Here is a 12,259-nt window from a genome sequence, read left to right on the forward strand (position 1 = left end):
GTCCCAATGACAGATGTCGTTCATTTGCACAGTTAGCAAACAATTAAAATATGGGCACAACTCACAATATGCTGCGCCCCACAGTTCATAGAAACTGTCAGTGAGCTTAAAGGTGTCCTGTTCATTCAGTAATTCTGAGTGCAAAATCCAAAGATAAAGACTGCATCTGTTTTCTTAAATGCTAGCAAGTGTGGAAAATCTCTGTAGTTAAACCTGGACCTCACTTATTATGTGTTGGGGAGCAAACAATTAATTAATAAAGCATATTTAAAATAAATATACACAATAAAATCCCAAAGTATACAAAATTTGTTCAACTTCTTTCGAGCATGAGAACTGAAACGAAAAATGCACTTTAAAAATAAATATAAAGGTACTGAAAATAAAGATAATAAAGGGCTAGAAAAATAAACTGTGATCTGTGGACAAATATGAATAAAGCCTCACTTGACTGAAACATTTGTGGAGGCAATGGATGTTAAGTAGCAGCCAGCTTTGCATTCCCCAAAGCAATGCCAGTCTTGAAGCCTTACACTATACTCTACTACATACGGTCATAATGTCAATCTCAGGGAAAGGGATTGGAAGAAAATGAGGCCAGTGAATAGACAAGGAAGGGCAGTGAGAAAGCAAATGCCAGTGTTACTTAGCCAGTGGGTTAATTCTTAATTACAAATGCATAGCTGTTAAACCCAAATAATTAATATTTAATAATTTAGACTTAATAGACCACTGCAGAAAGCAAATGATTAGATGGAATATGCATAAGACTATATATAAGTTTATACAAGAAGAAAGCTAAAAGTAGAGACGGGGAGATGTAATTGGGAATTTCAGAGAAGAGTTTGTGTGTGTGAGAGAGGGCAAGAGAGAATGAGAGGAAGCAAGCTTGAGAGGACAAGAGAAGGAGGGTGACACAATGACCTTGTATGCTGCTTGGCAGCAATCAAGAGCTTGTACTAAGGCATGTGAGTGTGAGTGTGGTAACATTTGCCTTCACTTTCACTAATCAGCCTCTTGTTTCACATCTCAACTTTCTGTCTTTCCACTTAATCCTGCTATTCACACAGGCTCTTCTCAAATCAAAGTAAAAAAAATAAAATAAGGCAATAAGCTCAAACATATGCAAGCATGCACACACTCTGTTGCCACCTCAGAGTGAAGACACACATTCAGCAAAACACTTGACTTATAAAGCTGAATGCTGTCAAACATCTTCTGTATTTCTCTCTGCTTCTTTTTCCCGCGTCGGTCTGTTTCTCATGTGGTAAGTGTTTTCAGTGTATGATTGCAATCAGGTTAAAACAGTGTTGTCTTTGATGAGCTGACAAAAAGCAGCACTCAGCAAGCCTTTCTTTATCTGCTCGGGCCAATACATCTAAACAAACACACATTGAGACACAATACATGCTCAGGAAGCGACACGTTGATTTTTGTGCAGGCGCGAATGGACAAAAACACTGATTAAAAGGAGACACGTAAAAGGATGCACTGATCAGTTTTTTTCTGGGGCAAGGACATTGTACCGGCCAATATTCTGCAAATTTAAGGCTGACACACACACATCGACACACCAGCAACCACACTTACACAGACTTGTCTGCTCTAGAAACATAGATATGTAATGCTTCACTAAACTCAATGTCCTTATGGGTATAACATCAAGTGACCAACAGACAGTGACATCATACTTCAAACTTGTGTGCCTGTGAGTGCATGTGTCTGCGCTTTTTTTCTTTTCTCTTTCCTTGTCCTTATACCCCATCCCTCTCTGACTAGTTCCCTTTAGACATTTGACAGACAGTTTCCTAGGAGCCTGGTGGTTTGGGGGAGAGAGGAGATGATTGCATGAATTCATGAATAAATGAGAATGTGACTTGTAAGGGAAGAATGAGACCTGTTAGGCCTCAAGTGGTGATGTTTTATTAAACAGCCTTCATTTGTGCAGCTCACTGCGAATTAGTTAGCTGCTGGGTCACAACCTGGTGATGAGCAATGCCAGAGATGACAAATTGCATGGCTGTTGTGTCTATAAAAATCTGTGAATGAGAAAAACGGTAAATAAATAAATAAAATAACATAAAATAAAATAGTGCTTTGGGGTAACGTTTTCAGACAGCAAGCTAGCAATTGCTGACTTAACCATCGAGTCATCGAACCTTCATTTCAGCGGTAGGTTTGCTGAAGACCTTTGGCAGCACAAGGTAAAATCATGTATTGTGGGTAAACTGCCACTGCCAATACTGGAGATTTCATTACCACCAGAGAATTTCACAGTGAAAAGGCTGCATTGAAATTTCTTGAATAACAGCAGCATTTGGAGCTTGGGGATTTAGACGTTGACAACAGAAAATATTTTATGCCTTCAAGTAACAGGAAATGATGAACTGTATTTGTGAGTACAGCAGTATAATTCAACATTGTTGGGCTGTTTTTAACATAACCTTGCAACAGTGGAAAAGTCAGTCAGTCACTTCTGTACACATTCAGTTATTCTCTGCTGCATTTCTCATAGCTTTTATTCTCATTACCAAACTGACTTCTGGAAATGAGCGCTTGCGTATGTAGCGGAATATATGTAAGCATATTGTTTTCATGTTCAATGCAATTCACAGAAACATGCATTGTGATATGCGTCATAGCTGAGAGAAGCAACCATGTGCAGTTTTTCATAGAGAGGAAGCGGATTAGATGGTGACTAATGGAAGTACTGAGAAGTACTAATTATAATAATCTGAGAAGATTTGTCCAAATGGAAACTTTTTGGATACAGCTGTCTTCAGCAGTTGCTTCTCCCCTCAGCCATTTCAGAGGAGGCAGCAACAGAAACTGTAGTCATGGTCCACTGCATTCAAGGTGAGCCCATGAGTAAGGATAGCATCTCCTATTGATGTCCGAAGCCTCTGCATCGACCAGACTTTGACTGACAGGCCCAGAAGCCTTGACTTCATCCTATCTACCTCACGCTCAGACCTAGGAAGCCAATAAAGCTTGTCTAAATTTAAACTTCAGAACCAACAGAGAGATAGGGTAAATAGTTAAAGGGAAGGTTTTTCCAATCACCAAAAGTAACAAAAAACCAAAAATTTATGCCTGATTCTGAAGAGATTCTTTAATTACAAATTAGAGGGATGGATCAACATAGACGTAATAAGAAAGCAGAATTGGTACAATACTGGCATTTTTTTGAGTCTACGGGTAGCATAGGGTGACACAATCCTAGATCAATCTCTCCTAGTGACAGTCATTGTTTACTTTCAAATTATTCGGCCGTCAAGTAGAATTAAAGGTTAGACTTTGAGTAGAATAAAATTTGACACAGCAAAGCATCCGAGAGCAGAGACACTAACATGTAGTTACAGAGCATTAGCATCATTAGCTCTTCCGTAACATGTTTTAACTGCAAATTTTTCAGCACTGATCTACCGAAAGAGTTGCTATAGAGTCACACAATTTCATCTGATAGCCGCTCAACCCAAATACAGTCCAACAACATTAGTTCTGTCCAACAGCACCTGGATTATAAGTCAGTGAATATGGTCCAGATATTACAAGAGTCTCAGCATTAATCCTCCCAGTTCACCATTTTTTGACACTTTCTCTCAAAAAGGGTCACCTGCCTTTAGCCCTTCATTTTTGTTCTTTGCGCTACAGACATACTTCATTTTTATTTTACAAAATTGAGGCTGAAAACGTTTAACTACACAAGCTCTGTAACACAGCTTTTATTAAAACTGCCTTAAACTGGTAGGATTGTGTCAATGGCCAGGACAGCATAAATCACCACTTACATAATTAACTAACTGTAGTCCTTCTCTGTATTTGTGACAAACAACATCAACCTAACTGAATTACAGAATAATTATGCAACACTTCTTAGACGTGAATTACAGCAACAGCAGGGTGTTACGCGAGGCAAATTAAGACAGACTTCAAAATATGGCTGTACTGTCGTGAAAGCATTTAAAATGTGGAGTTTAATGCCAAGTACCAGAGGAAACAGACAACAGGGGAGACTCATGCATGACACTGAATCACAGACAGGGAAGGGCAAAGACAGGAAGAGTCAGGAAACGGGGGAAGCAGAGATAGAATTTCACAGTGCATGTCTGTCTGTGTGAGATGACTATTTATAAAAGTCGGAGCTCAAAACATGATGCGGTATGACTCGCAGTGAATTTTATTCACTGGTTAATCTGCTTACAGACCACAGACATTCCTTCCCCGAGCTGTTTTCTGTATCTTAGTCTCTCCAGCACGTTTATCATCCCAGACATGTATACCTTGGGATCATCAAAAAAAGAAGCCTTTTTGTAATGACATTCTTACTTCTTTATCTTGAATATAAACAAACCTTGTTTTTTAGTGCAGCAGAGATTGCCTGCCGCCACACAACCTGTTATGAGGATATCATTAACAGTGAAAAGGTTCCAGACTTCCTTCCTCCTTCTCTACCCTCCTCTAGCGAGCTGTTATCGATATCTCAGGGGTTTGTAAAAGGACAGAAAAAAACTGTGCACTTGCTTGCTAGCTGTCAGCCTTATGATCCACCAGGGCCTCTTCCCCCTCATAGAGCAGGTGACCTAGTGGGATGGATTTTTGAATGTGTGATTAAAGATGAGCTCTGTTGTGCTAAGTAACAACGGAGACAGAGGTCAAATTGAGCATGAGGGGGCCCTACTGACTTTAGTTTAGTATTCTGTGTGAATGCGCTTTATGGTTTTGCAAGGTTTTGTGTATTTTTGTGTTTGAGTGAATGGGTCTGCTTTATCTCTGAAACTGTTAAATCTACTTGTATGAGCTTGCACATGTCTCTGCTATCTCAGGACTAACCAGGTGTAACAAAGAGGCCAAATGTAGAAAAACAATGGTGAGACAAGTGCAGATACCCACAGTCCAGCTCAACATGAAACAAGTGTGGAATCACATAAAAATCCAATGCACACACCGACAAAGGGAAAGAAAAGTGCGAAGCGAGCAGACACGAGATAACAAAAGATGCGAGTGAAGGACAACAGATGAAAGAAAGGTATTGGCTCTCTCATGTTTTATCACAGGAATCGATGTACAAGTTGCTGGTGAGAGCTGCTTATAGGAAATCTTTTAGGCTGCTAACATTCAGATCCCCACTTATGACAATTCACAGTTTGAGCAGCAAGATAATGTAATGTACCTTTTGTGCAGCTGATACCAAAAATATGAGAAAATTCAAAAATAGACATGGTCCTATATAATCATGCATTACAGGACAGTATTTATAATACATATGTCGCCACATGAAGTGATCTAATCTAGTGTATTAACATAATGTATAAATCTTACTATAGTGCACTTAAACTCTGCCTGTCCATGAAATCATGAGTTCAGCAGACAAAAACAGCACACGGGTAAATCTCAGTAGTTCTGCATATTATATATTAGCATATTTTATTTCTGAAAGTGGAGAACTCAATCAAATTGTGCTGTGGCTGATGTGACTGCATCAAAAAATGTCCCTAGTTAAAGGTTTTAATTTGAATGAGGGATTACAAAAAAATACTGGCAGCTCCCAGTGCTGCCTCTCAGCCTCCTCGTAGACGCACGTATCATATTAATGTAAAAATCCTAGGTGATTTTTAGAAAAGTTGACCTCTGACCTTGAGGTCAAGGCCACTGGGATTTGAACTCATCTGAGGCTTTCAGTTTCTGTACCTGTGATATGGATTTAAAAATCCTACGTCGTCTCATGCTCAAGTTATCACATTCACAAACTCGGGTGTCCATGCTGGCAGGATGACATACCCCATCAGCCTTTAACGGGTAAGAACCCCCTGTGTGGCATAGCTGCATAAGCATAATTCACAGACACTATGTTTCATCAATATTGCCAATGTCATACTGGAAAATAACTAGCTGACCACTGAAATTCCATATATCCTAGATGTTTGCTTGTGTGTAAGCACACATCTATGTGTTTCTTTTTCTTTTAAGCAGCGAGGGGTGCAGTGTTGTGTTACTATTTGCTACTCCTCTAGTAGAATATTAAATTCTCAGTGGGAGGCATATTGGAAATGTGTATTATCTGTGTTATTATCTAACACCTTATGTGGGTGTTTAAATTTAATCTATACATTTTTTGCCTAAACATATTTGAATGTGTATTTGCATGAACGCTTGTATGCCTGCACGTTATTAAGTTTGTGCGTGTGGGTGTATGCACTGCTGCAATGTGTGTTTCAGCTAGTTTGTAGTGTTCATTCCCTCAAGGTTAAAACAAGATTGATTCCTGCTACAAGTGTGGGGCTTTAAATTCCACTTTAAGCAAGAATTTGAATGAAAGGTGGGCCTATTCACCTTTTTATCATTGCAGACATGCAATAACAATTAATGCAAACAAAAAACATGCACTGCATTACATCTTACACGTCTTAATAAAATATGTCAAAAGGGACACTTGACAAAACACTCCTAAGAATAAATAACATTCACAAAGATTGTTGGCATTCTTTGCAAGAGTCATACAAGTCATGGCTGCTGAGGACAACTGTGACTGAATGTTATCATTCAAGTGGAATGTGAAATAGTTGTGCAAGTAAAGAAGATGAACAGCCTTGGTTTGGTGAATAGTAAAGTCTTCTGACAAACACTAATTCACTAAAACTTGACTGTATGAAGAACTACATTCACTAAGCCAAAACGGTTGCAGGTGCTGTCATGGCCAACCGAGACCACTTAAGTCACTAAATAAGAAGTAAAACCACAATTAGACGAACGAATGAAAGACACATACAATATCAATACCAAGAAAAGACAGAAAGAAAGTTTAATTTTTTTCCTTTTGCTGGCTGAAAGATTCTTTCCTAAAGCAGCTTTAGTGTAGGTGTGTGGTATGTAGAGCAGCTTGAAAGATCCTTGCATCCTCACATATCAAATTCTATCCACACATTCACATAAACATGGGAATTGCACACACACACACAAACATATTCCATTAAAATCTCTCCCGAGGCCATAAACAGAGCCATGCTGGAAAATAACTGATATACTGTACATGCTAGGAGCTGAAGTAAAAAATTGTCACAGACAGCGTACCTGTGACTAGCTCTCTGATTTCCACATCTCCGGTCTTCCTCAGCAGGCGGACCAAGGCAGGAATCCCCCCGCAGTTCTTCAGGGTTACTTTGTTCTCATCATTGGCCTTGCCATACACCAGGTTTCTCAAGGCTCCGCAGGCGCTGCGATGGACCTCACTCATCCTGTGGTCCAGTAGATCAACGAGCAGCTGGATGCCTCCCTGTCTACGGATCTGAGTATCAAAGAAATCGAATCAATCAAATCTGTCGTAAATGAATAATATATATTAATAAAAATCAGCAGCAAGAAGTATTGTAGAGAATATTTTTTTCAATGCTGAAATTTTAATATCTTGTACTCCTGATGGCTGGTTATTTATCTATGCAAGTAACTACTTCGTACACAGAGTGTATAATGTGTGTTTGTGTGCGCATGTGTGTATACAGCCTCCAGTGTCTGTCAGTCCTGCCAATCAGATTAACAGCACAATGTGGGCTAATTAAATATACTAATGACTGGGCTTTAACAAAAAATGACACTTAATTACACTGATTAGGGAAGAATAAGCTTGCTTGTGTGTGCCTGTATGTTATAGAATCTGCACGTTACCCGGCACTTTTTCTGTGTGGTTGTCCTCCCTTCTTAGGTTTTTGTTTCCTTTTATCACATTTTTTTTTTTGCATATGATAATTGATATGCATGAACAGTTCACTTATGAATTGGAAAACTAACGTTAAATTTTTATCTTAATGACTAAAAGATGAAAGGCAATCATGGCAGCCTCCACAGATTCAGTGACTAGTGGTTGTTTATCCTTTTTAAGAAGGCGTGTAACACACACATTCCAAAACCATGCATCTGTTACCTTGATTTATTTTAAATGTGTATTTCAGCCACCAAAAGGCAGGCATAGCAGGGAAAAATTAAATTAATTGAACACTTCTTTAAACTGTACATGACGACTCACCTAACTGCACAGCAAATCTGTACCCAGCTACACTACTTGCCTTGTGTCTGCTACTATTTTTGCCTTGTAAATACACATAAAGAGAAACATGCTTAGCCACAGTTTGAGAAATAAACAAAGTCAATCAGTTTAGATTTATGATTATATCTCGATTCTGTGAGAGGGCGAGGCAGTCAGGACTGTTAGCCCAGTAGGGATCACAATGAGGGCACTCTGGCGTTACACATAATGCCTTCCCCCCATGGCGCGACACATATTGCTCTCTCCCTATGCTGGTGGTTTTTAAACCTCCCACATCACTTCTCCACTGCAGGGATCTTCATCAGCCTTAGGGGGCCAAAGAGCTTAAATCAGCCTGTGTTTGGTCCAGTCGACAGGGGTGTTGTGCTAATCACTAGAAACAGGCTGCTGAGATCTCCAGGAGACTAGTCGAAACAAGGATGGAGCAACTAGTGTGTGAGACAGAGAGAGAGAAAACGAGAGAGAGAGAGAGAGAGAGAGAGTGTGTCCCTCATGCCTCCACTTTTATTTAATCTCTTGAGCACTGCAACTGACAGACTTACTCAACCAGATAACTCCAGTTTTTCACAGTTAGATGCATATTCAGACTTTTTGAAACCCTTTAATATTTTTCAGCACGTTCCCCTCTAAACATGGGACATTAAATATAGAAAATACTTCATTAGTAATGCCTGCTTCAATGTGAAGCACCAGATGGATGGATTTTACTACGCAGACGAGCAATAAGACATGAATGGACTTCCAAGGCTTTTTTTTGTTTCATTTTTTGGCTCTCGCACACTCGCACTCATACTTTTAGCGTGATTAAGTCAAAAATAGGTGTGCACACAAGCGCAAGCAATAACCAATGATAATAAAGATGCACATAAGAAGAGAGAAAGCGAGAGTGAGGGTGACACAAGAAAGAGAAAGCATGAGAAATGGAGGGCAAAGAGGATGTGGGTGTTTCATGACACAGCAGGAGTTTATCGAGCAAAATGACTTTGCTTATCTATTCAATTAAAATGGATTAAGGAAGGCAGTGAATGGCAAAATAACCTTGCTAGATTGGCCATACAATTTCCTCAACCTGATTTGCTGCCCCTCTTACGCCCTCTAGTCCCCACCTCTGCTCTTCTTCCCCTCCTCCTGTTCCCCTTTTCCTTCCCCATGCTAATTCGTGCACCTCTCCCTGTTTGTGTTTATGTCACACTTAATCTGTTATTCCACTTTGTATTGCCTCTGAGCTACATACAAGGCTTGGCAATACCTCTGTGCCTGCTCCTCATGTAAAGAAGATTAGAAGCGCTGATTGATTTGTCTTTGTCTCACGCTCTTCTGCGGTGGACACGGCTATTGGTAACCCATAGCGACAGTTTTGCCGTGGTAACAGTTAGCAGTGGTGACAGCTGAGATTGTGAGAATCAGAGATGCTGCCAGCATGAAAGCCGGCAGTGGGATACATGGGTGCCACGCACCTGAGACGGTGTCACGTGAAGCTTAACAAGCGTTTATGACTAACCACATATGGAACTTCAGCATTAACCACTAGCTCCAGACAGGGTGCATGTGAGTGTGCAGACAGAGAGGAGATGTGTCACACCTTTTAACCGTTTATGTATTCACACACAGAGGCAAGCATACACACACATACAAGGGGTTGTGTTGTCTTCACTTGACACTTAGCCTAGGGCTAACTGCAATTTAGAGCCTTCCAACCTTTGGTTAATTGAGTTTTTGGCCCAGGGCTAACATTTCCCTCTTGAGAATTTTAAACTGGGCCAAATAAACCATTAACCTATGGCTACCTAATATTGTTCTGAGGCAGGGACACAGCTAATTCTCATAGAGTTATCAGCATAAAAATTCACAGCTGTGAAAATGTACTGTAACAAATATACTGGAGGCTTTGTTGTATGACGAGGTAGCTAACAGAGAAAACAGAGCAAACACTATTCCTCACAGCAGCAATGTATGTGTTATTAATTAGGTTGTTTAAAAATTAGAGTGAATTATAGAGTAAAATGTTTTTAATTAAAGTATGTTGCTGGTACTTTTGCAACACTTACAGTTAGGTTAGAAAATCAAAATGTGATTAAAGCGTCTTTCAGCTTTACTTCAACGGTTTTAATAAAAGTATTCGATTAACTGTATAGGAACTGCAACCATTTTCAAAAGGAATGCACCAGCCAGTTCAACAACATCAACAGGCTTGGAAGTCCACAGATGGCAAATACAGTGGTTGATTGCAGAATTCTTTCCTTGGTTAAGAAAAATCCTTCACAACCTCTAACCAAGTCAAGGATGTTTTCAAAGACTCTCAAAGTCTTTAAAGTTGGCTCAAAAGATGCCTTTATGAATGTTAACAGATAACAACTCGTTATAGTCAGTAACAGAAATGCATTAAACTATGCCAGAAAACATCTAATAGATAATGGCCAAAAAGATGCTCCAAAAGCAACACAAGAGTTTCTTAAGGCAAAGACATGCAGTAGCCTTCAATGATCAGTGCCTGAACTGAACCCACTGAATCTGTACAAGCAGTATTTGAAGGTAGCTGCAGTAAAGGCTTGGCAGTGGCAGAGCATCTCAAAGGAGGAAACACAGCGTTTAGTGATATCCATAGGTTCTTGCTAAATCCCTTGAAGTAAAGCTGAAAGTCTGCACTTTAACTACACGTACATACAGTTTGATTTAAAACCAACTTATTAACCTAAATGTACATAAGGGGGAAAAGCTAAGTGGAAAATACGCTGTGAAGAGGGACAGAAACATATACTACTTCTGCAGCATCATTAAGAATCATTTGCTGCATTTCTCATCTTCCGCATTCATGTCTACTGAACAGATATTTACAGCATTTGTAGAGTTCACGGCCTAAAAATCTAAAGCCTGATTCTTTTGAGGCTGAGAAATGACAAAGAGTCAGGGGTCACATTCGTCCCCCATCAAGCCGCTTGTTGGATAAATGGATATTGATATGGCTGCAACCCAAAATGAATTACTGATGTAACTAAAGCTCAGGTTGAGACTGTGAGCCTGTGTTTTGCATACCCAAAGGAAATCTATTAGCTGCCATGTCAATGGTTCTGTTTTAATTCACTCTGTGGGAAATATACAGCATATAACTGGTTGTAGGTGTGAATTTAGTTATGTGTGTGGATGATACAGCATTTGTACTGTGTATGTGTCTAAAGATGCTATAAATGATGCTGAAGATGAATTTGGCAAGCTGCCTCTGCAGTCTAGGCTGCAGCCAGACCTCCATCTACCTTATCAAACACAGACACACACGAAACACAGCCTCTCTCTCTCTCTTTCACTTTCTCTATATCTGACTTCTCTTTCCTGCTCGCAGTATTTGTGCAGGAAAAAGAAAAATATCCATGCATATAACTGTAAATTAAAACATGCTCACACTGACACAGCTAATCTAAAATGTCCACTCATACCTGTGTTGAAACATTTGTACACAAGCACATATAAATGTCATCGACCAAGAAACAAAACATTGTGTCATCTTATGTACCAGTTCCAAGATATCATAGGGAAATATTTTCTTGTTTTTTTCGCCAATATTTTTCTTCTTTCTTTCTAAAAACTTATTTTTTTCTGGTTTCTGTTTCTATCTTTCCACTTGTATTTGCTGCTACAGATTATGTCTTTAGCAATGAATAGGAACCATACTGTGGCTGTATTCAGCTGCTCACTGTGACTGAAAATACGAGAATATAAGCCTCTTAATCCAGAGTCATACCAAATAGCTGCAAAAAGCATTTACTTTCACATACATGTCACTGTATGTCTCAAGAACCAAGTAAATACTACAATGCAGGACTTCCTGTACATTATCTTTCTAAAACAATGCTTCTAAAACTTTATATGTATATAAAGTGAGGCAGGAAATCACAACTTAATGCAATAATATTTCAAATGACAAAAAAAATCACAAGGTTCCTTTTCACTATAGCCAAAAAGAAGAAATCTTAGTGCTGTCGAGTAATGTCTTAAATCACCTGCTACAACAATACAAAATTAAGTAGTTATTATTTTGTTAGAGAAGCTTTTAATTTCCTAAATGCCAGTAGTGATTTTGGAGTGACACACACAGATTAGACAATATAAAATGAATAGACAGTTATAAAAAGCTGTGATTTCAACTTTTTGAATTTAATAGCCAGTATAATTTCTGGAAAAAGAAAATCAATACAGAGCTTTGAAGTAAATTAGGGAGCACAA

At 39.1% G+C, this 12,259-nt stretch overlaps 1 protein-coding gene across 1 annotated transcript in view; it reads right to left on the minus strand.

Moving 5' to 3' along the window:
* Window positions 1-12,259, minus strand: part of ctnnd2a (catenin (cadherin-associated protein), delta 2a) — a 273,917-nt gene that overhangs the window by 65,189 nt on the left and 196,469 nt on the right. The window contains exon 14 of the mRNA XM_080865626.1: window positions 7,072-7,285. Coding sequence (XP_080721752.1) covers window positions 7,072-7,285 — 214 coding nt within the window. The remainder of the gene's footprint in view (window positions 1-7,071; window positions 7,286-12,259) is intronic.

Source organism: Rhamphochromis sp. 'chilingali' (assembly GCF_963969265.1).
Source record: "Rhamphochromis sp. 'chilingali' genome assembly, chromosome: 18".
NCBI lineage: Eukaryota > Metazoa > Chordata > Actinopteri > Cichliformes > Cichlidae > Rhamphochromis > Rhamphochromis sp. 'chilingali'.